Source organism: Python bivittatus, unplaced genomic scaffold (genome assembly GCF_059951505.1).
Source record: "Python bivittatus isolate LINGU-HERP-01145 unplaced genomic scaffold, Pbiv_v1 ctg000190_np1212, whole genome shotgun sequence".
In the NCBI taxonomy this organism is placed as follows: domain Eukaryota; kingdom Metazoa; phylum Chordata; class Lepidosauria; order Squamata; family Pythonidae; genus Python; species Python bivittatus.
Window position 1 is genome coordinate 10933365 of NW_028277042.1, and position 23978 is coordinate 10957342.

General features: G+C 40.7%; 2 protein-coding genes across 3 annotated transcripts; one reads left to right on the forward strand and one right to left on the reverse strand.

Moving 5' to 3' along the window:
• Nucleotides 1-497: 497 nt before the first annotated feature.
• On the reverse strand, nt 498-4108 carry THAP11 (THAP domain containing 11). Its single transcript, XM_088136020.1, has one exon. It carries the CDS (start codon nt 3780-3782, stop codon nt 2970-2972), a length of 813 nt encoding a protein of 270 aa, XP_087992146.1. The 5' UTR covers nt 3783-4108; the 3' UTR covers nt 498-2969.
• A 3359-nt stretch (nt 4109-7467) lies between these two features.
• On the forward strand, nt 7468-23946 carry CENPT (centromere protein T). Of its 2 annotated transcripts, none has more exons than XM_025169384.2 (13): nt 7468-7687; nt 9577-9685; nt 11198-11291; nt 12105-12238; nt 12866-12899; nt 14509-14654; nt 14846-15397; nt 17124-17342; nt 18330-18560; nt 19033-19129; nt 20549-20713; nt 20973-21077; nt 23136-23946. In XM_025169384.2, the coding sequence occupies exons 1-13, from the start codon at nt 7601-7603 to the stop codon at nt 23263-23265; spliced, it is 2103 nt and encodes a 700-aa protein (XP_025025152.1). In that variant the 5' UTR covers nt 7468-7600; the 3' UTR covers nt 23266-23946. The 2 variants fall into 2 exon arrangements, with proteins under 2 accessions (XP_025025152.1, XP_007421156.1); XM_007421094.4 differs by having other exon boundaries at nt 14849-15397.
• The last annotated feature ends 32 nt before the right edge of the window (nt 23947-23978 follow it).

A 23978-nucleotide genomic window follows, 5' to 3' on the forward strand; every position in this document is an offset into this window, starting at 1 on the left:
TAAAATTCTGCCTAATAGGTTATCCAAATATGTGTCTGTTTACAGGTGAAATGCATGGCTTTATTAACATAAAACCAAAGGGGGGGGGAATACTAAGTCATAAATCACGTTTAAACCACAACAGCTGTATTCACAAAATCAGCCAAAACAAGCTCCATTATGCCTTAAGACACAGAGTTTTCCTGAGTTTTGATTTTGCCACTGTATTTTGTGAAATACGATTTGTGCCTTAATGGATTGTTTGAATGGGCACTTTATATATTGAATTGGCAGGCAACTTACCTTGGTTAAAAAAAACTGGACAATAATGTTACTGTTACAAAGTCAAATTAGAATATCATCTTAATTAAGATAAGCCAGTTAACATATGTTTTATCAAGTTATATGCATGAAATTGTCATGGTGAAGAAACTGGGATAAAAATCTTCTAGGCCCAAGGGACAAATTGTACACTACAACATAACAAAACAAAATAGATTTTATTCAAATTAAGCATATTTGTTAGCACCTCAGGATAACCAGGAAAATAGAACAGTCCAACATAGATAACCAGTTCAGCAATCCAATCAACTGAACATGTTTTAGTGCATAATGATGGTAGAAAAGTACCACAATGGTCACAACACACACCTTCAAAACACTCTCAGCCAGCTAGAATGCACAGGCATTTATTTACAGAGAGAGAAAACCGATGTATTGCCCAAGATCCTAAAAGATGAATATGAGCAAAACAAAAGGTGTGTGCTCAAACCTGACCTAAATGCAACACTCAATAGCAAAGATATCTGCAGTTTCCTTTCCTGTATCAGAAGCACAGGGCAGCACTGAAATCTACATTTGGAGTTAGCAATTAAATCCAAAAATAATAGCAAACGATGGACATTGTTCTTGGAACTTCTAGTCAAAAGAACTGGAAATAATTTCTCACTGACTACAGCAGAGAATTCATATAACCCCAATGAATGTAAATCCTAATTTCTACTGTCATATCCTATACAGTCATTTACACCAACTGCAGAAGAATGAAAGAATTAGATGGGTCTTATGACATAGTATAAAAGGGAGAAAGAATAATCATGTTAAACATACACTTTCATCATAGTATGCTTTCAAGCTTTTAAAATTATTTTACTTTCATTGTTGTTGACATGTACAACATATATAACCAATACATATGCCTGTGGTTTCTACTGATATTGATATTAAAAAAAAATAAAAAAATACTGTAACCAAATTTTTTTAAAAATTGGACAGCTGGCCATTCTGATCCTCATCAATTTCAGCAAGTCACAGCAGCTCCAACAAAATAAATGTTTAAGCCTGGAAATGCAAAAGTCAGTGTGCTTATTAATAAGATAACGCAAAAAGATGTGACAACTTAAAAAACCCCCCACCCTCAACCTATATTTTACTGTTTCCTTCCTTTTAATTTAAACAAAAGTCTGAGTATCCCCTAAAGAGCTGAAAAGTCAATGTGCTGTGGTTCATATTTGAAATATATTCTAAAGAGAGGCAACTACATATCTATATGGATGGATGCAGAGAAATTGACATAACTTTGTGACAAAAGTAAGTCCTCTTTCATCCTCACACATCTTTTAAGACAAATGGCAACAGTTTCACAGAGATATAAGCTGAGCACTGACTTCCCCAATTGAAGTTGTACCAGACTACAACCTAAACCTATACGATGTCATGATTAGAGATTATAGGAGTTGTAGTTCAATGCATCTGGAGAACGTCAGGGTGAAAAAACTGTTTAGGACTTGAACTATGTACCCGTTCCTCTCAAGCTCACTTATCAATCTATATGCATGGTATTTTTTTTCAAGTCTTGAGCAAATATTGATGATTCTGAAGTAGAAAGGTGTGCATAATCATGGGTAGTTAACCTCATTCCTCTTATGTGAGGGAGACTGTACCCCAGAAAAGTATAAAGGAAAAGGAAGGATACTGCTCCTTACAGGTTTTCCAGGGGAAAATCCATTTGTTGTAAACTGAAGCAAGCAACGTTTGCATGCCCAGAAGGACATGGTTCATGAAATGATGGGAAAGCCACAACAGCCTTGTCAGCTCTGAAAGAGGAATAGAAGCACAACAGTAACTCCAACAGCAATGCGGAGATAACAGACATCCTGATATCCTCTTTAAATATTAAGGATTCATTTCGGCAATAGAAATGGCACACTCTGCATCAAAAGGTTTTGGGGGGGGCAAGGGGAGAAGAAATACCTACAACTCCCTTTCATAATAAGGAAAGATAAATGCACTGATGGCTGTGATTTTTAACATGACATTTACTTCAGAATAATCCTGGTACAACGCTGTGACACAGTGCCCTGGCCATCTTTATCTACTCCAGTATAAATGATTACAACTCAAGTGTGCCTGTCTAGAAAGTAATTAGTTCTTTCCTCAAAATTAGCTTTGTACAACATGTGATTTGGCTGCAGGTGGCAGGAGCTCACGGTCTAGCTTTACTAGGGTAATGCTAAAAAGAGACTCGTTCCAACCGAGTCAGCATCCCCCAGAGTACCACAGCAGCTATGGACTTGCCACCATGCTTGGAACAGTATCTAATACAAGGAGTACAGCGTAAGCCCAGAAACCCAGGTCGTCTTTTTAAAAGTATTGCAGCAGAGTCTCAGTGGATAGTTCTCAGTGGGATAAATGTTAAGGACACGTGTTTAGGTCCTGTTAATTAAATCCAGGCCGGCTCACACAAAGAAGCCTGAGCTTTGGAAGCAGAGAACCAGGGGCTCAGAACTGGTCACTCACCCGCGGCAGGGTAGAGCTGCCTAAACAGGGCTAAAAATGTCATTTGGGCAGCTGTGCTGGAGCACCATTTGTCTTGACAACTGCTTTCCCCCTGCAAGTTTTTTTGCCCAGCGCAAGATCCCCCGTCCGGCACATTCGTGGCAACTGAGGAGCCAGCAGCCAACCCCAGGAGGGGGGCGGGTGGGTGCGCCTCAGAGGCCATGGCGCTTGCGGGCCCCCCCAGCCATGCTGGCGGCATGCAGCAAGCGGTCCTTCTCCCTGATCTCCTCGCGCAGCTGGGCCTCGGCCAGGCGGAGGCGCCGGATGCTGCCCTTCATCTCCTTCATCTTGACTTCCAGCAGGGCGATGATGTCCCGTTGCTCGTTCAGCTTGCGCAGCAGCTCCTCCGACGTGGTGCCCGACGAGAGGGAGTAGGAATGATCCGGGGGGCTGTCCACCAGGGGCCCGTTGTCTGCCAGGAACGCCAGGTGCACAGGGGCCCCCACCATGGCCCCGGGGCCCCCGAGTTCCACCTGCACCGTCAGGTCGATCGGCTTGACATCCTCCCCCGGGATGCCGCCGCCGCCGCCCGCCGCCGCCCGGATGAGGCCCTGGCCGGGCTGGGCGGCCGCCCCCTCCTGCAAAGTCAGCAGCACCGCGGCTTGCGCGGCGGCGGCGGCTTGCGCGGCGGCGGCGGCTTGGACGGCCGCCTGGGCAGCGGCGGGGGCGTGGCGGGGGCGCCTGGCCCCGCGGGCCCCTTTGCGCTCGTTGACACCCCGCAAGGGGAAGATGGTGGGGACGCGCACCAGGTAGGACTTGCGCCCGCCGGGGAAATGCTCGGAGCAGACGCGGTGGCCCGTGGTGGGCTGGAAGGTGCTGAAGCAGCCGCTCACGCCGGCGCGGGAGACATTCTTCAGCCACAGGCGGCGCAGCTCCGCGTCCTTCGGGAACGTGTAGAAGTGGAGCGCCTTGTCCCGGTGCGAGTTGTTGTAGCAGCCTGGCACGCAGCACGTGAACCCGGGCATGGTCTGCGCGGTGTGCCTGCCTCCTCCTCCGCCTCCTCCTTCCCCCGGCGGGCCCGAGGCAGCGGGACTACAGATCCCACAAGGCCTCCCGATTCCGAGTCCAAGAAGGCGGCGGCTGCAGCTCCTTCTCCAGCGCCAACGCCACAGCAGCCTGCCCTCCCCAAGAGCGCCACAGGAAACGGAACTACCCGCCCCACAAAGCACTGCGGCGACACGGCGACGCCGGAACTATCTTTCCCACTGGGCACCGCGAGCAAAGGCTTGGAGAGCGCGGCTTTCCTTCAGCCGGGGGGCGGGGCAGGAGGGAGCTTGGAACTACTCGTCCCAGGCGCCATCATGGCACGCAGCCTTCCCACAATCTTAGGGCAGGGCTTTATTATGTCTTTTAGTTCAGAAGCTATAGTTCAGAAGCCTGTTAGTTATTATTTCCATCTGCTCTTTCTCTGTTTTTCCCTTGGAGGCGGTGTCCGAATTGTTGTTTCTTTTTCTCATTTAGTCCATAAATATGCCTCAACAAGCCTCACCTAGGAAAGCGCGGGAACTTTGCCGACGAACGGCCTATGAATTGTAGAAGCAAAACGAAGGAAAAGAAACTACGTTTCCCACAATGCAACGGGCTCTCGCGTTCTTTGCTTCCACACATGCTCAATTTCCCCTGACTGCATGGAACTCGGTTGCCGGGACAGCGGCGTTCGTTTTTCTCGTTGTCACGGCAACCTTTTATTAGCCGCCTCAGCATCTGTAAGCCTTGGCAGTGGTTCCCTGAGGACCAGTTGGCTGGCCTGTTGGGATTCTCCCCAGCCGAAGTCCATCTCACTCCCGAAAAAACAAATTTATGCAAAATAAACATTTTTTTTTTTTAACCAAAAGGTAATGCTGCTGCCGACATGGTTCGACCTCTCATATTGCTACCTCAGTTAGAAACAGTATCTAAGCTTCATTTTTGTGGGCTTCTGAAGTTCTAAAATTTAAAATACCTGTCAAATTCCTTTCTAAATAAAGGGCAAAAATACCTTTCAAATTTCTTTTATAAATATCACAACATCACTGGGAGGTGACATGGATGTCTCTCTTCTCCAATCAGATGCTGTCCAGATGTGCTGGGCTATGATAATTCCGCTGCTGGCTGGAAACTAGTCTGTCAGACTGACTTGAGTTTTAACTCTAATTACAATTATGAATCGATTGTCCTGAATATGTAGTACTGTACAAGATTTTAATCTAAATGTTTTCTCATAAAAATGTTTCCCTTTGAAATCAAGTTTGAAAATATGCATTTGAAATCAAACAGAAAAGATCTGTCAAGTATACCTTCCATCAAAGTAAAGATATGTTGAAAGCATAGTTAGGATTGTGATGGAATTGTGTAAAAGACCCAGATGAAAACTTGGAATCATATGAACTTTTAGATAATAAACTCACTAATATAGAAGAACTGAATAAACACGCACAGAAGATCAGGGGGCTACAGCAAAATTATTGTTTTATAAGTTAAGGTGTGTACCTCTGTGCATATTCAGAATCTCACCAGGCTGGAAGCTAAATCTTACTTCAAGCCAAAAACTTTCTTCAAATCAGAAAACAAACACCAGAGAGAAATAGAATAATTTTCATAAACATACTCCTAATGTTCCCAGGCCTTCTGAATTTGGTACCTGAGATCAATGACTATTGCTAAGGGTGGAACTACATCAAATTAGTAGCAAAAGAGCTTTGAAGATATAATGAGCTTTTCTTCTTTCAGAAGGGAATCCCAATGTGTTCTGTATGTTTCCTTCCATGTTATGTATATGATGTGCCAAAACCTGCAGTCTTTAAAAACTTTCCACACAGAGAGCTACTTTTTTTTTTGCAGCAAAAACTGCAAAAACCTTTGTGGCATCACAAAGAATGAAATATTATAGCATAAACTTTTGTTCATCAGATGCATGGAGTATTATTCTCATTTTGTAGTGAGAAAGGGTGAAATGGTAAATCAAAAATTTAACAGAAATGAAAACTAGGAGGTACACTTATGAAGATAATGGAAAGTGCTAAGTTTTGTGCAGGCTCACCATTGAAATGACTATTCTAATACTGTATATTGACAGAACAGCTTTTCCAAGAGAAACAACATTCTAATTAATTTGTTTTTACTGCTTTTAGTAATATCGAGTTTCTTAACTTCACCAGATCTTCTTCTTAGCATCATTACTGTTCTTCCATCTTTAGAATCCTAGTGGTGTTCTATGTGCGTGCGTGTGCATGTGTGTGTCTTCAAGTCAATGTTGACTTCTGGTGACTGGCTAAACAAGTCTCTGGAGCTTTCTTGGCAAGATTTTGGAAGTGGTTTGCCATTGCCTGATTCCTAAGGCTGAGAGAGAGGGACTGGCCCAAGGTCACCCAGCTTCATGCCTAAGGTGGGACTAGAACTTACAGTCCCCTGTTTTCTAGCCTGGTGCCTTAACCACTACACCAAACTGGCTCTCTAGTGGCCTTTAATGCCCTCTAAAAGCCACTTCCATGACCAATTATTGACCTTGAATGATTCATTGAATCCTGACTATCTACAACTGTCATGAAATTCTCTAGTTATTACTCAGTGATTTTTTTCCTAGTGTTTTTTCAATATTTCTATCTAGTAAGCAGTTAACTAACTAGGTTTTAGGTCAAAAGCATTTTACTAGGTTTAGTTCAAAAGCAACAATATATAAATAAATCATAATCAAACAATAGAAATCCAATAATAACCTTATGAGCATAAAAGCATAGCACTGAGTATCTTCACTCAGCAAGAAAATTCACTAATTACTTAGCCACTTTGCTCGCTCCTGCATCAATCCCAATACACATTTTGGAACAACCATGTTTTAAAGTTTCCTAAATATTAAAAGGGTGTGGATTTTATATTTGGTGGGAAGGCATTCCAAAGGCGAGCTCCAGCAGAGAATGTTTGCCTAGAGTCCTCTTGTCACACCTCAGGTTGCACACTGCTGACTTAAACAGAATGACTGCTGTTGACTTTGATAGGGATTGTGTTAATGTTGGGTTAAATAGATCAGAACCTGAGTTAATAAACAATAAGTTACCACATCTCTAAAGCTTCAGGTCCATTACCAAGTCCTCCAGAGTCTAAATTTGGCTTATGCCGCATATTAAGCCATAATTTAGTGTTTGGTTTTGAGTTAGCACGGTACATGAATCCAGTCTCCCAATCAGCCTTCCCCAAACTGATGCCTTCAAAATAGGTTGGACTGGAACTCTTATATTTCCAGGTAGCATCGCTGGTTGGAGTAGAAAGAAGAGGGTCCCTTTATTCACTGTTGTCCCTTAGCCAGCAAAATTATTTGTCCAGCTGGACAGGGATGCTGTGATGCCAGGTATTGGCAGCTATTAAAGAGAACTGGATTCCTGAACCTTTTCAAGATTGCACAGAAGAGGAAGTTACTGCAGGATGATTAGATGCTAGAATTCCCTTATTAAAAAGATGCAAGCGAGCTTTCTTCTTCTTCATGAGGCCTCCAAGAGCCCCCTTTCTGTTTATTCAGATGCAGCAGAATAGTCTTCCCTAACTTGATCCCACCCTGCGATGCAAATCCCCACGCTCCCGAGGGGATGATAGGAACGGAGATCACCCTCGTCACATTTCCGGGCGGGCCGTATCAGGAACTACATCTCCCACCGGCCAATGCGAGCAGGGAAGGTGGAGCGTTCTCGCGAGAGCTGCTCAGCGACGGTGGCTGGTTGAATCGCGACGCGGGAGCGGAGCGGCTGCGGGCTCGTTAGTCTCTTGTAACGGTCACGGCGGGTTCCGTTGGCTGACAGGCGGTTGGAGAGCCATGGCCAGTCGGAGGAGCCTGCGAAAACAGCAGCCTCAGGAGGAACCGCAAGGGAGAAGGAGGTCGCTGCGGTTACATGGCAAAAAGGTGCGGGGGCTAGAAGGCTTGGGCGGCGGCACCCGCCCCTCCAAGCGGCCCAACAAGAAAAGTTCTGTTTTCTCGCCTCAACATGTCTTCCTCCAACCTGGTGGGGGATTCCAGCTCCTATCATCCCCAGCTCTCCTCCCTCCCCCACCTGTGTTGGACTACCGTTCTCATTCCCAGTAAGGCCATGCTTGCTAGACTTGGGGCCTCCAGAAGGATTATATCTACAGTGACCGTATTTTCTTGGAAAAAATAAAGGACAAGCCTGAAAAAGGGGCAAATCTGGAAGAGGTTCATAAGGATTTAAAAAAACCTAATTGCTTATGTTTATAACTTTGTTTTACAAAGGAAAATTCAAGAGCAAAACCAAGAAAATAATTAATTAAATAAAATAAATCTAAGAAACAGATTTCTGAAATAAAGGGTTATCCTTTATAATAAAGGGTGTATGGTCACTGTGATTATGTCCCCCATTGTTCCCAGCCAAGGTGTGACCCTTCTCCCACTTAGTACTGAAATGCTGGAATACATCCCCCCATCCTTCTGAGGCAGCCTGAAAACTTGAGATTCGCCTATTTACAGGATAACAGTCTTCATGTACAGTTCCAGAGAAAGACAAAGAACTTTCCCCCCACCTTACTCCAGTGATTTTCCCCTTGTACTTACCTGAAAGAAAGGCATTGTCAAAGAACAATAGTCCTAGGCATAGTTATTTGAGGGATAAACTCCATAAGATTTCCTTTAGGGACAGTGGCTGACTTTGATAATCTACTAAATTAGGATAAAATAATATTGTGCAGCCATTGTCTTAGCATGTAGGATGAACCAGATGTTCTTGTTAAGCCCAGAGTCACTTTGTGTGAGATGGGTGGCCATATAAATTTGACAAATAAAATACAGTTTATTTGTTTGAGCAAGACAGGTTAAGTGAACTTTGTAATTGTGTATTGTATATCCAGGTTTAGGGTTTAATGTGTTGAAGGCAGTATTAATGTGAAACGGGTCATTTAGAAATGTTAATCTGCAGGACAAGCTTATCCTCTTCAAGAGAGCTGTGGGCTTTCTGTATGTAGACTCCCTTCTAATTTTTTTTCTTCTGCTCTTGTAAAAAAATCTAGCTACTAAAGGCCATTTGCAAGAGAATCTGTTCTTATTTTGGGGGTGAAAAATAACCTGATGGAATGCTCATGAACATTATAGTTGTGAATGGAAAGAGAATTTCCTCTTAAGCTGAGTGGCCCAAGGAAAAGGACAAATACATGACAAAAGTGTGAAGAGACATGTTTTCAAAGCATAATTAACATAGGGCATTGATGGCCACAAGGATTCTTTGTCATGCAGGAAAACAAATAATAAAGAAAGGAATTGGAAGTGTTTGAAAGAAGAATAAAACAGTAGGAAAAGTAATCATTTTAAATGTGGCTATGTTGTCCAGCAATGAGAAAGAAAGATGTTTCATGGTTGAAGTTTTATAATTGATTTTTAATTAGTGCCTATCCATTGTAATAATTGCTCCTAAATCTTCCTGTAGTGGTCAGAATTTCAGAAGATTCTTGAAGTTTTTTTTCAGCTCTTTATCAATGGTGCTTTACACAGCAGGTGATTTATCAGAAACTGCTACTGTATGAAATGTTATCTAAATTATTACAGTGGTAAGAAAAATAAGCATATAAACTATAAGGAGATTTATTGCATGGCTTTTTATATGAAAATATAGTAGGTACAAAATTAGTCTTATTCAGCCTAATTTTATGTAAAAATAAAATAAGAGAAAGGTGATGTCCTTGCTTAATTGTCTGTATTTATGAATTCTGGTATTGAATTATAAGAGTGCACTGTTGCTGCTTGGCTTTTACAGCTGGAATTACCTTTTTGGGCTGGTTTTATTTCAGGCTGTACCCTTCAGTTATCAAAGATCTCTGGCTTATCAGAGACCTACCACTTCTGCATTTATGGATTTTGCAACACCTCGAACAGTTTTTAAGAAGGTCCTACAGACACGTAAGTATGGGTTGGGGAGAGCAGTGTTTCAGGTTATGTTGGATTGGAGAGGGACAGAATCATAGATAAAACAGAGGCATTGCTAATTATAGGCTACTCCCAACAGCAGTAAAGGCCCAGAAACATATAACAACAAACATATAACAACAAAATGAAATACATCAGTAACAATAAACATTTAAAATTTTGAAAGGGCACTGGAGAAAGCAGCAGGAAAGGTTATACTGTACAGTAGTAAAAACTTCTTAAAAAGAATATTCTTCAATTTCCAGAATGTTAATGAGGATAGGCCTGCCTCAGAAGACAGTTCCAGAGCTTAGGTACAATAGGTGAAAATACTTTCTCTCTAGTACAAACCAGGTGGACCTCAAGCGCTGCTGGGACATGTAAGGCCTTCAAGTATAGTCTTACCAGATGGGCAGATTACTATAGGAGAAGGAAGTTCTTCAACTATCCTGGTCCTAGTCATTAATGACTTTAAAGATCCTCCCTAATATTTTGAATTGTACACAGCAACAAATTGGGATCCCATATAAGACATTACTGTAAGGTATCTCATATTTCCAATCTGTACCTCCTGCTAACAAACAGGCTGTACCATTTAGAAGCAATTGTCATTTCCTGATATTTGCCAAAGACAACTTTACGTAGGACACATTGCAGCAATAATGTAACAATATTATGAATCTCCCCACCACATCATGATATGTGTGTTATTCTCAAAAGACCTGCCTTCCAGTGTTTGTCCCAATCTGGTCATCTCCTGCATGACCTTTGGTGGGGAATTATGAGAACTGAAGTCTAATATATCCAGAGGGCACTATATTAAGAAATAAGGCATCTGGGTTAGTGCAGGGGAGATTTGGTGTTTTTTCTGTAAATAAATAGAGGGAATAAAAAGATTGGCTAAAACATAGTTTCAATCGGGGGATTAATTTAGAGATACAATACATCTTCATCTTTTTGTTCTTTCCCCTGCAGAGGTAAATGTAGAGATTTTTTTTTTTAACTAATAAGCTTTTTGAAGGTAGTTGCTTACAAAGAGTACTATTTTCTGAGTGGCTTTTTGTTACACTGTGTTACGGTAATCTCCTTTGTCTGGTTTATTAATCTGCATTTTGAATGTTCACCATCTTGACTTGCACAGTATTTATTAGTTGCAATTTGTTCCAAATCCAGAAGGATGGCTAGTAAACTCTTCCCACCCAGAGTCATTTGTATCTTTGTGTTGTAATAAGTGGGAGGAACACTCTAGGATACCATCTGTCCAAGGAGAAGCCATCACTGTAAATTCACTACATTTCTGAAACGAACATAACTCTGAAGTAAATGGAACAGTTTGTAACTTGAATGCTTAAAAATGAAAAGTTCTTCACAGGGTAAAAGGATGTAGTGTTTCTTTATGAGCAGAGAACTGCTCTGTTTCTAGGGCAATGACATAGCTGTTTTTGAAGCTCACATTTTTTAATTCAGTTCTTGCCGAAATAAAGTTCACTGTTTGTTTTTTGACAGAGCCAATTGTTTCCCCTCTTGTTTCTGAAAAAAATGATTCTTCAAAATCAATTGATACAGTGTTCTATTTTCCCGTGAAGGCTAGTCCTTCCACGTAAGTAGCTTCTTTGTGTTTGCAGTAACTACAATAAAAGCTACAGATCTTCAGCTGTTTGAATGAGATGAGAGTTCTGAGTAACACACTTAGGATCATGATGTAAAATTGCTGCATTCCCAAGGTGAAAACAGTGAAATCTCTGTTTCTTTGCAGTGGGCATGAGCATTAAAAGCAGTTTTCAAGCCTCAAATTAAGCCCTAAATAAAATTATTTCTGTTTCTCTTAGGATCAGTCATGATTTCCCATCTTTACTGAAAGGTGTTCAAGCAAGGAATTAATGATTTATTAATTGGGTTGTTTTTATGAATAAATATTATTAATTAAATTATTAAATTATTAATAAAAATTTATTTGCTTGCTAAAATCTCACTAGATTTTTTTGTATATATTTGGCATCCACTGCATGAAAAGATTGCTGAACCGCGCACTAAGATGTGGTTAGAAACCTCTGTGAGTATGTTCATACAACCTGCTAAATTAAAATCAAGCAAATCATCTTTGTGCAGTATGTGGACCTAGTTATTGGCAGTTCTGCGCTACTCCTGAATAATAATTACTCATTTTAGTCCTCATGGAATAATATATTTTTCCTGTTTCCTAATAAAGGTGGGTATTTCTGTAGCTATGTCTGTTGCGATCAGCACCGATTAGAAATTGAATAGCTGTACTGAAGTGTAGATACTTTCAGTGCCCCTAAAATTGTTTAGGTCTTGGTTTAAACATCATGAAGGCTTGCCCTTCCTTCGTTTGGCATTTTTCTGAAAGAACAATATTCTGCTAGCACTGAAGACCTGTCTTGTCAACCTTTAGCAATCTAGAAGTCAGCCTGCCAGACTCCACCCAAAGAGATAAGCCTCGGATTGCGCTGCATCCAGCTAGATCGAAAAAGGTCCGTCTCTCTGCATTTGAGAGAGATCTGAAAAAGCAACTTCACTCGAGCGCAGGTGAGTGTGGCCTTTGTAGGCTGCTCTGGACCACGTTTTGAAGCTTTTTATGAATTGTGTTGCTCCACGGAATAGGAACATAAAGGGAACAGTTAATAGTATGTTTTGACATCCTATGGGTCAGGATAAAGTGTTAAGAAAATTACCGAAGACTCTGTTAGCCTGGATCACAGCACTCTTCTTTATGGAGACCAGATAATTGTTAGAAGAAGTAAGCAGAGATATTAATAGTTAGCTTATGCCTTGGATGGCTAGAGGAAGAGGACATGTGAAATAGGCTAGGCAGTGAACATATTTACATTCTCCTGTGAATCAGTATCACTGCTGATTCCCATATTTAATTTCTCTATAATGCTGGAGAATGGTCAAGTGACACAAAGCGCAGTGACATTGCTCAGATTAAAGCAGGTCCAAGCTATTCTCCGTTCCCCTAAAGCAGAACAATGAAGTGAAATTAACAAAAATCCTGGGCATGGTAATACATAGAATAAATAATTTCTCTTGCTTTGGACAGTGATATAAGTGGCTTCTAGTGGTAAAGTCCTGCTTATTCATCAATTAGTATTTAATTAGTAAGGCTTCCACATATAAGCGGCACATCTAATATATTTTAACCTCTCTTTGCAGCTCAGGGATTACTGGACAGCACATCTTTGACAAAGTATGTTACAAATCTGTTTTGTGGTTATGTTCAAACTATTGTTTCTTCCTTTGCCTCCAGATGCTTAACAGGTGGGGGTGAAATGTCAGGTAGAGGTGGGAGAAGTTTTGAAAATATTTGATTTCTTGTGATGGTGCTGCAGTCAGTATAAGAAGTGGAGAGTCTTGGGCTCATGTGCTGCTTTTCCACTTTCCTTGTTCAAACAGTGTTTAAAAACAAGCTTGGAATCTCCCATGTCTGCATGCTTTTGATCCTCTAAGCTGCAAGCTGTCTCTTAAAACTTTGACCACCCTGTTTGAAGACTGAATGTGTTTTGTGGGATATGTATTAGTACTTCCCATTTTAGCACCAGCCTCTGCTTAATGTATTGTCATTAAAAGTTTCCTGTCTTTCTCTTCCATGCTTGAGTTAGAGGTCTTCACTTCTGGCCAGAACAGGAAAACATTTTCTGCTTCTTCAACCTTTGGCACACAAGAGAAACAAACAGCTTATTTAGTTTCTGCTTTGCTTGAAAGCTATAGGTTTCCAGTCATTTAGTGTTTAAAATTGTAATCTTTTCTGGGTCCAAAGAGGTTTTTCCTTGTATTAATTTCTGGCAGGATTACCAGGCTTTCCCCCTTCCCCTCTTTGAGTCCTAAATAAAACTGTGTGGGATGAAAAAGTCTCTTTTCTTGTAGTTTATTCTTGTACTTGTGGGGGGGAAAGCTACTGTGCAGTATTCAGCTTTGTATGTGCTCTTAGACACAGGTAATTACAGGTAGTCCTTGATTTACGACCATTTGTTTAGCGACCATTCAAAGTTATAACGGTGCTGAAAAAAGTGACTTACAACTGGTCCTCGCACTTATGACTATCGCAGTGTCCCCACAGTCATGTGATCAAAATTCAGGTGCTTGGAAACCAACATGTATTTACGACGGTTGCATCATCCTGGGGTCATGTGATTGCCATTTGCAACCTTCCCAGCTGGCTTCCAACAAGCACAATTAATGTGGAACCGTGTGATTTGCTTAACAATCACGTGATTCACGTAATGACCACAGTGATTCGCTTAACGACCACTGCAAAAAATGTGAAATCAGGTGCAGTCACGTGATGCCTTGTTTAATGACTGCCTTGCTTAACGATGAATTTTCTGGTCCCTATTGTAGTTGTAAGTTGAGGACTACCTGTATGTTCCATTTGTTGGTTATTACTTATGTACTGAATATTAATTTTATTTATCACTGGATTTCACTTATGCATTCCATTTATATTCTATAGTCCTGATCAATTAAACTCTTACTGCTGTCCTGTTAAACACTCAGACAAGTATTTGTAATTACATTAAACTGGCTAATGCTAAAATTGGTAACATTTAAAGGACTGGCTAAAGAGATGCAGCTTAACTGATTTTCCAAAGCCATGGAGAGTGAGGACCAAATATAGTTCCTGGAGGACTGCATTCTGTAGGCTGGGAATGATGGAGAAAAAGGTTTTCTCCTGTGTAAATGGACCTCTGAAAAAGGGTATCTTGAGAAGGACTGCTCCTGAAGATCTTAATGTCCTGGCAAATTCAGCCAGTGCTGGATGGCCTGGATCTGATCTGCATGTACTCTTCTGTTCCCAGGTCTCTTCAGATCTCTCTTTCAACCCCTGCACCATTGAACTCTGCTGGGAAAAAAGGCTTAATCCGTAGGCCCAAAAATTATCAAGGAGTTAATGTGAAGGATTTTGAAGGGGGCCTTGAACAAGACTTGTTGCAGATAAAAGATTGTGAGTCTGATTTGGACTATTTTTGTCCTGGTGTGTTTGTTAGAGAGCAGCCTGGGAACTGAGGGGTTGAAATGGGTTATAATCTATTCTGGAGACAGAATCAAAGGCGCATGGGGCGGTATTGAGAAGCAGAAGTGAAATCAAGGTTGTATTTCCATTTAAGGGATAATCTCTGTTTGAAATATTGCCAGCAGCACAAAACTACCTTGAAGACTTGCAAGCTGCAACACTACTGTCGAATGACACCGAGGTTCATTCTGCAGAGACAGAACCCTTTCTCCAGCCTCATCCCAGTGAGGAGAATGACACAGAGCCATCTAATGTCCCACCTGAGCCTGTCTTGGCAAGGCAGTCTTTGGCTAGTAGGAGCATGCCACCCTTCAGCCAGACATCCTCAGCCAGACAGGATGAAATGTCTGACATGGAAGTTGAAAGAGTGGCTGAAAGTAGCCAGAAAGAAGTGTTGGCACCAGGAAGTGAAAGCACTATTGAGACAGAAACTGCACCCAAGGAAGAGGCTGATCATTACAAGGAAGGGTGCCAAGAGAGCCTGCAGGATGATGCAAAAGGATTGCTACACAGTCTGGCAAAGGAGAAGCTAAGTCCAGGCACTGAAGATGCCAGTAGTGTGAAAAGCATTTCCCAGAAGAACATAGCCACCCCTCAAAGGCAACGGCAAAAGCATTGTCATGGAAACAGTCCTGTTGAGGAATTCTCCAGTCCCAAAGAGCCTTTGAACACTGGTATGTTAGTTGCTGTGGCTTGAGGGAAAAAGGCCTTCATCTATCATTCTGTGCTTTGCAATTATTATTATTTTTTATAGTAATTTTATTAAACATTACAATTAAAAAGATAAAAACTAATAACTAAAAAAAATAAAAGAATAAAAAGAAAAAATAGTGCAGGAAAGAAAAAAATAGAAAAGGAAGAGGAAATAAGAATATTGTAAAGAAAAAGAAAAGAAATATATAAAGAAATGACTTCACCCTTCATCACAACTATTATAAACAATTTTAGTAACTTATCTTCTCTTAAAATACAACAAATGATCTCCCCATATCTCACCTCTTATCTGTAAACAAATCCTTAAAACCTCGTCTTGCGGTCCTGATCAGCAAATATAAAACATTTTTATATTCCTTCCCTTTACTTTTAAGAATCTTAATCTTTAATGCCTTCAAATAATGTCCTAGAACTTGATTTCTTTTCATTTTTTCTTTGTCCCTTCTCATAAAATTTTTCAAAGCTTTAACAAGTCTCTTTTCTAAATCTAATATAGGAAAATTATCCAGATTACTCTTTTGGTTTGTTATTTGTATATTCCTTTTAATTATTAAGACATCAGCTGATTTCATTTGTATATCCAGTATAGAATCTTTTTCCATATCATTCTTGTAGCCTGCCATTTTTAAATCCACTTTCAAATCAGTCTTGTTGGGTAAACTTGTTCTTCTTCCATAACGTCTTTTACACACAGTCTATCTATAGAGGCAGACACTCTTAAAATTAATTTCAGGGTCCATTGTTCATAAATATCCTTCAGTACATCCAACATTAAAGTATTTTGCTCCATTCTGTATTAGTAAGTAAAATTTAAAAGTTCTTCTCCTTTAATTGTAATCTTTAGTTCCTTCTGGTTCCCTCTAGTGTCCAACCTTCAAAGTCCCATCCTATCATATTTTTTTAAGAATTCAAAATAACAGCATTTTCCCGCAGGAAAGATTCTTATAATTAATTTCAAAATCTTATTTCAAATCTATTTGGACCCTTAGTCTGTTTGTAACTTTCCAAAATCAACATTCTAATCACCCTTTTGCTGTTTACTCAAAAAAACCCAATTTTTTTAAAGTCCTTAAACTTGTATTTAAAACTTTTTTTGCTATAGATTGAAGGAAACTCACCCAGTGCTATAAAACTTGTAGATCCAAAGTTTCCTAATAGCTGAAAAGCAGTTAATAAGCAATTTCCAAAAGTGATTAGAAGAGGAAGTATGCGAACCCAGTGTCCGTAAAGGTGCTGACTATGGTTTGGTCTAAGATGGGGTTCTCTCATCTCCCAGAGCTCTAAACCTGCTGGAGACTGCTGTCTTGCAGTTTCCTTGCGTGGACAACTGTCTGGAGCACTTGTGGGCGATCTCAAGTCCTCTCCTTGTCTGGAGAGGAATTGTGAAGAGCCAGTCCACTCACCAGCTCTTCATTCTGCTGCAGTCGTCAGCCCTGCTTTAGCAGAGCTGTCTTCAATTTGCCATTTCTTCCCCGGAAGTCTGCAATTATTATTTTTTTCTCTCCACATTGATAGATGGCTTGGAAGCTTTTGTTGCCTCCAAAAATTCCTGGAGTAGTTCCTGGAGTGCATCCAGGACAAGGTTAGGTACTGGTGTAACCTTCAGAAATGCCTTTCAGTTTTTTTTCTTTTACATTTATGTCTGAACATTTGTAACTATTTCTTAACTTAATTCTGCCAATCTAGGCATGGGTGCAGTCAGATCATCCACACCAACAGATGCTGAGCTTCCAGTAACACCTCAGGGCCATCTCTCAACTTGGCTGAGTCAGAAGTCTGTCAGGCGTTCCATGAATGAGATGGTGACACATATCATCAGAGAGCTGGATGACATTGTCCCAGCAGTTGCAGGACAGGATGTGGCCAAGGTTGGCCTAGAGCAAGGATTTTCCCTTGGCGAAAGTGGTAAGTGTATGTAGCTGGTAGTATACCAATAAATGTGTGGAAGCCTTTGCAAGAATTATGTGAAAAAGTGCCTTGAATGGAGGTGTGCCATCTTGTACTACTATGGCCTTTGTTCTGGAATAATTGTCTTGAACCATGTCCTGCCCTCCACATAATTAATTATAAGCCTTAACTTAGTGCTTCAGCACAATCTTTACATGTGTAAAGTCCAGGTTCAATTCCCTTCATCTCCATTTAGAACTGGGAAAGAATCTTGTCTCAAACACAGGAGAATGACTACCAGTCAGTGTAGATAATATTGAATTCAGAGATCTCACTCGCTAATGCCTTGAACTAATCTATAATTTTTTGGTTTTGGCTTAGTGTATTTTGTGAATCCAGCTTTGTGCTCCTTTTTTTGTGATTTCCAGAGCAGTTCTAACTAAAGCTGCTGAAAACTGGCTTTATTTTCTGCCCTTTGGGGTGGGAAACACTCCAAAATTATCATCTAAGTTTTAAAATAAACATGGAATTTTTTAAAAATGAGCCTCACTCCAACACCTCCAAAAACCTAGGAAATCCAGCCTCTGTACACTTTCCATTACCACCCCAGAATACTAAAATTTGCCCAACTCCTGGCTTATGGGTTATTATGATATGAACCCAGGCAGTTATACTTTATTCTGGTTGAAGAAGCCATGAGATAAAGAAACCATGACATTAAATGAGCAACATCTAGCAATATCTCAGTACTTGAAATGGGGATGAGTTGAACACAAAAGGTATAGAGGGTACAGCTTCTTTTCTTTTGCTTGTGATTTTTCTTCTTAATGGCTCTGTTCTGCCAGAACACTACTTTGAGCTGAACCTGTACATGTGAATGAAGAGGAACTGTGGAATGTTTTGGGAGGATCTCAAAGCAGTAGTAGACTCAATGACACATTCAAGCAGTCTGTGCTCTTAAAAGATGTTGATTAAATGTGTGTCCTCTCGCGGTGTCCTTTGTAGCTATTGATATCTCCCAAAGGCCTAGAGTGAGAACTCCAAACAGATATGCATGTGGAATGACTCCAAAGCAGTTGAAGAGGACCCCCTTTAGGGAAATGAGAGATGGAACAATTCCACAAATGGATGATGGAAGCAGAACAAAAGAAATGTTGAATGTGGAAACTGAGCAGGTTCTGGGGTTTGAAGCTGAAAGCAACCCAGAAGTTGAGATGTCAGAATCTGAGAACATCGGTAAGCTAACTTATAAGATGCTGAAGTTGGTATTGGAGCATACCTGGCTTATTAGATGCATTTCAAACTGATTAACATAAGAAATTGATCCTGGGGGGCCTCAAAGGCAATTTAGAAATTAATCCTGGTCCTGAGTCAGGTCCATATGTTGCTTCATTCTTTTGAGGCTGCCATGGTGGGACTTCTCAAAGTGCAGTCCTTTCCCAAAGCATAACCTATTCTCAAATTATTCTCCACATCATTTGGGTTTCTCCAGAAGGCTTCTTTCTAAATCTAATAAAGCAAATGATTTTAATGTGAGTCCTATAAAATCCAGTCCTTTAATAACTTTCTTTGGGATTATCTGTGAAGGATGTGGTAGCCCCCAGAAGCTACAAACAAGTGCTGTGTGTGGATTGTTCCCTTTTGCCTGCTCACATTTCATGGGTTTTGGGGAGGTGGCATGAGATATTATCTTTCTTTCTCTCATCAGAGCCAACTGGCAATACACCAGCATTTGTGCACGCTAAAGCTTTTCACTGTACCCCACTGCTGTCCAGCCCATGTGTTTTAAAAGAGGTGGCTTCGAGGTATGTATGCGGTTGCAAGGAAATAGAACTCCAGCCCCCTAACCGCTGACTGAGTATGGCAAGACTGGTGGGATTGTCAGGAATGCTTTGCCTTGCCTCACTCTGAGTGCCAGATAAAAAGAGCTACAGCCATCAGTGACTGGCGTTCAGACCCAATAGAGCAGTGTTTCTCAACCTTGGCACCTTGAAGATGTGTAGACTTCAACTCCCAGAATTCGGAATTCAGGGAGTTGAAGTCCACATATCTTCAAGTTGCTAAGGTTGAGAAACACTGCAATAGAGTGATTAAGATGTTACACTGGGACCAGACAAATGATGGCCCAGGTTCCCATTGAACCCTGGTGTTCCTTGGATAACTCTTAACCAGTCATGCTTTCTCAGCCCAACCTTCTCTCAGGAATGTTGTTACGGAGGTAAGTTTAGGAGAGATCACCTCTGATGAATATTGTCACAAGTTTCCCATGGAAAGTTAGGATATAAATGTAATATTACCATAGTAGGAGTAAAAATAATATGTCATAATGTGCTTTATTTGGCTTTGACTTATTCTGTTGTACAAATCTAGCCATAGTGGCTTTTTTAACAGACCATGGCTAAAAAAGTCACACCTTGGTGTGATAAATCAGGTGGCAAGAAATATGAAAAAAATGCAGAGTCACTGAATATTTCAAGATCAGAGGCTCTGCCTTAATGAATTCCCTATAAATGAGGCTGAGAAATTCTTTTGGTTTCCAAGATTCTCTATTTACCTCAGTACTAGCATTAAAGATCCCTAACTGAAGTCCGTGTTAATTCTTGCTTCCTTGATCTTGTCCAGCTATATGGAGCTTGACAGCCATGTAGGTGTAGGACTGAGTTTACATGGTATGCTAAGCCATAAGCTATAATTTACAGGCTACAGTGGTTGGAGTTCTTATAAAATGCTAAGTCAAAAGCAAAAAGCCATATTGTAATAATGGAAAAAGGATGAACTCACTTGATGTAAGAGGTTTTTACTTATTCTCTAAGAGAAAGCTTATTGAACTTTTGCTCAGGAAGCACTCATCCTTTTGCTTGAGTATTTTCTGAATGTAGAATGTATTCCATTCTATACAGAAACCTGTGACTTTCAGATGACAATGGTGTCCTATCCATTGTCAAAATGACAAAAGCAGTATTGTGCTCTGCCTCTTTCATACACATGTGACATCACAACATCAAAAAGAGGGCAGAGTTTGCATCATGACAATATTGCTTTTTTCATTTGTCCCTCCTTGACCTCTCCTGTAGATGTTTGTGCTACTCCCCTTCCAGATTGTTGGCTATGCTGTCTGGAACTACCTGGGAGGTGGATTTCTGCAACAGCTGGGGGATCACTGGTTTCTTCTTCTTGCAGCAGACTTGGTTGCTTAGACAGTCTTTTTGATATTTTTCTTGCAGGTCACCAGTAAAACAGAGTTTGGTTCAACCGGTTCCAAAGCCAGCTAAAAGAGTACGCCGGGAAAAACGGGAGCCATCTCTCCCCAGCAACTTGGTGAAAAAAATGTTCATCCACTACGTTAAGATGCCAGTGGCCAAAGACGCTTTAGAGGCTGTGGAGAGGTGGTGAGTCATAACGATCCCCTTTGGAGAAAGAGGTTTGCCAGCTGAACAGCACTGAGCTAAGAGAAAATCAAGAATGTGTTGTGCTGCCTCTTTCTGCTGTCATGACTTGGTTTCTTGCCAAGAAACAAATCTGCTCATAAGTATTTAATAGTACAAGAATCAGACCTTTCAGTTTACTTGAGGTCTTGTAGTACAGCCTTCAAAGGAGGGGGGGCAATGCTTTAACTCTCCCAACTGACTTTAGGCTTCATTTTTCCAGCGTGAACTTGTACTTCAAGCATCTAAGCAATGACTTGGAAGCCTATGTGAATCATGCTCGACGGAAGACAGCAGAACTAGCTGATCTGGAGCTCCTCATGAGGCGGTAAGGGAGGGTTTCCAAGGTCTCAAGGGCACAACATCAAACTGAAGAAGATATTTCAGTGAAGCCTTCTCCATTGTGATGCTCTCCAGATGTTTTGGGGCTAGAACTCCTAGCCAGTACAATTGTTGGAAATTCTGACAGTCATAGTCAAAATATATGTGGAGAGCATTAGGTTACAGAAGCCTGTTCCTGAGACCAGATGAGGGCTCTTCTCAGCTGTTTCCTTGCTGTTAACATTATGGGTAGGAGACTTAATGTTTCCCCACTGTTCATTTTCTTGAGTAACAGCTGAGCAATAGCAGAGAGAAATGTGAGTGCAGAATTGTAGTAATTACAGCAGACAGGACTACAATATTGGAAGAATGATAAATGTTGATTTGTTAGTTTCACTTTATGATTAGGCTTTATCTTTGTGCAGAATTTAAAATAGCAGATACTGGAGTATCTGGGCTTATGAATAAGGTGCATGCTAGTGCACATAGCTTGTCTCCCTTCTTGCTAGAGAGCGCAATCATTCAAAAATTAAGCAAGGAATATCTTCCAAACCAGAAATCTTAGACTGTTGCTCTCTTTACCAACCAGATTTTATAAACAGTACTGGTTTCTAATTCTAGCTTGAATTTGCAACTGAAATAATCCAGGATGCTTGTTCTATGCAGTGTCAGTAGGTACACAAAGAATTCAGATGCCTTTTTGAAAAATTGGTCTGGACAGATCTATTGCTAACACATGAACCAGAACTACTGTAGTGTTTTGGTCTGGCCATGAAGAACTTTTACACAAATGTTCTAACATACATGGGTTTATACTGCCTACCTTCTTTTCAGTTTGCAAATTAAAGGTTTTATTTTTGATGTGACATAATAACTTTTTAAACTGTAAACAGAAGACAATGTTTGGTGGTGTGGATGAACAGGATTTAGAGAGAAACCTGAAGAGTTTGTTTTTACATGTACCTGTGAACTTGGAGGGCCATAACAGCCTGATTTTGATTCAGTTACAGCTAATGACTAGAAATTAGAATATCTGGTTCATATGATCAGCCAAACAAGTATAGGTAGTCCTCGCTTAATGACCATTTGTTCAGTGACCATTTGAAGTTACGACGGCACTGAATGAGACTTATGGCCAGTCCTCAGAGTTGTGGCCGTTGCAGCATTCCTGCAGTTACTTGATTGCGATTTGCTTGGCAATGAGCTTGCAGTTACAGTGGTTGCAGTGTCCCATGGTCATGTGATTGCCATTTGTGACCTTACAACTGGCAAAGTCAATGGGGAAACCGGCAGGAGGTCGCAAATGGCTATCATGTGATGTCATGTTTACTGACCGTGTCACTTAGCAACAGAGTTCCTGGTTCCAATTACCATTGTTAACCGAGGATTACCTGTATTGTTGAAGAGTCTTATTCTTAACTAGGCTGATCAGAAATCTCTGGGAACCCTTGTTGTCTGTACCAGGCCCTTAGAACTGAAGAGATATGAAAATAGATTGCATAAGTATCTGTCAAATCTATATTTAGATCTCCTTTTTGTAATAGGGCTAGAAAGAGCTATTAATCTCGGTGTTAACTCAGCGCTTTGAAAAATCCCATTTAACGCCTGCATGAACTTGTACCCTCATGCCATCAGTTTTTATGTATTCTTTAAGACATTATAGGAAGAGAACTGCAAGATAGCCAAAAATCAAGTGCTATCAGACTCCTAATGAATGTATCCTTAAGTATATACTAAAAGTGACTCAGTATTTTATAGACTAATGGGTCAAGAAGTATCTACTGCAAATTGCCTTACCATATGAATCCACAATAACAAAACGAAGTGGCAGTGGATGGAACATACAACTTCTTACTCACCTGATAGCGAGTGCTCTCAGTTTTATTTCTTAAATTATATGCTACCTACAGCCTTAACAGTTCAGGGCAGTTTACAAAGATAAAAAGGAAACTGGAAAGGCATGGGCTACATTATGGGCATTTGTTGGAAACAGGCAAGCACTACCTGATCTCAGGCATGTTTCTTTTTGTTTTGTCTTCTTGTGATCCCTTTCTGCACAATCCAGGCAAGGACTGATAACAGACAAGATGCCTCTGAATGTGCTGGTAGAGCGACACTTACCTATGGAGTACAGGAAGCTGCTAATCCCTGTTGCCAGAAGTGGGAACAAAGTGATCCCTCAGAAACCACGATGAGAAGCTGAAGCACTTTGATGCTAGAGACAGAACATTTCTCATTTGGAATAAGCAATGCAGGAGGAGGAAGATCTTACCAGGCTCTTGACTAGAGGGGATATAGATCCATCAGCAAAATTGCTCAGCATTTAACTTAAGCACGGGACTCAGTCTGTCTCAGAACAGATAATGCTGAATTGCATCTATTGTATCTCAGTTTCTGTGATATAGGTGCCTTGTTTTTCTGTCTGTACTAATATTTTGTAAAGACCACATTCTGTATTACTTTAGAATAAAACTGTTTTCTCTGTACTCTTGTTCTCTAGCAAGCAAAAGCAAATACTTTCAAACCTATGATTTGCTGTTCCATGGTGTGTGATCTTATCTATTTTACTAAACTTTTTGTTATATTCTGAAGGTATTTGACTTAGAACATTTTTTAATCTTAGCTATTTATTTTTCTTCTATTTCTTAATTTGCCAATTAACATCCAAACCCTACGTAGATGGAATTCTGAAACCAGAAGCAGAGATAGATAAATCAAGCTACAGGTGATCCATGTCAGTTATGCAGCTATTCAGTGATGTGTATTCTGGACACAATCAATCTAACCTGATGAGACTTGTGTGTGTACATTTCCCCAACTTATGTATTTTTCCAGCTGAGACTCGCATTGTAATTTTGGAAGTACAGCATAAACTATTCTTGCAGCAGCATGCCCCTTCCACATGCTG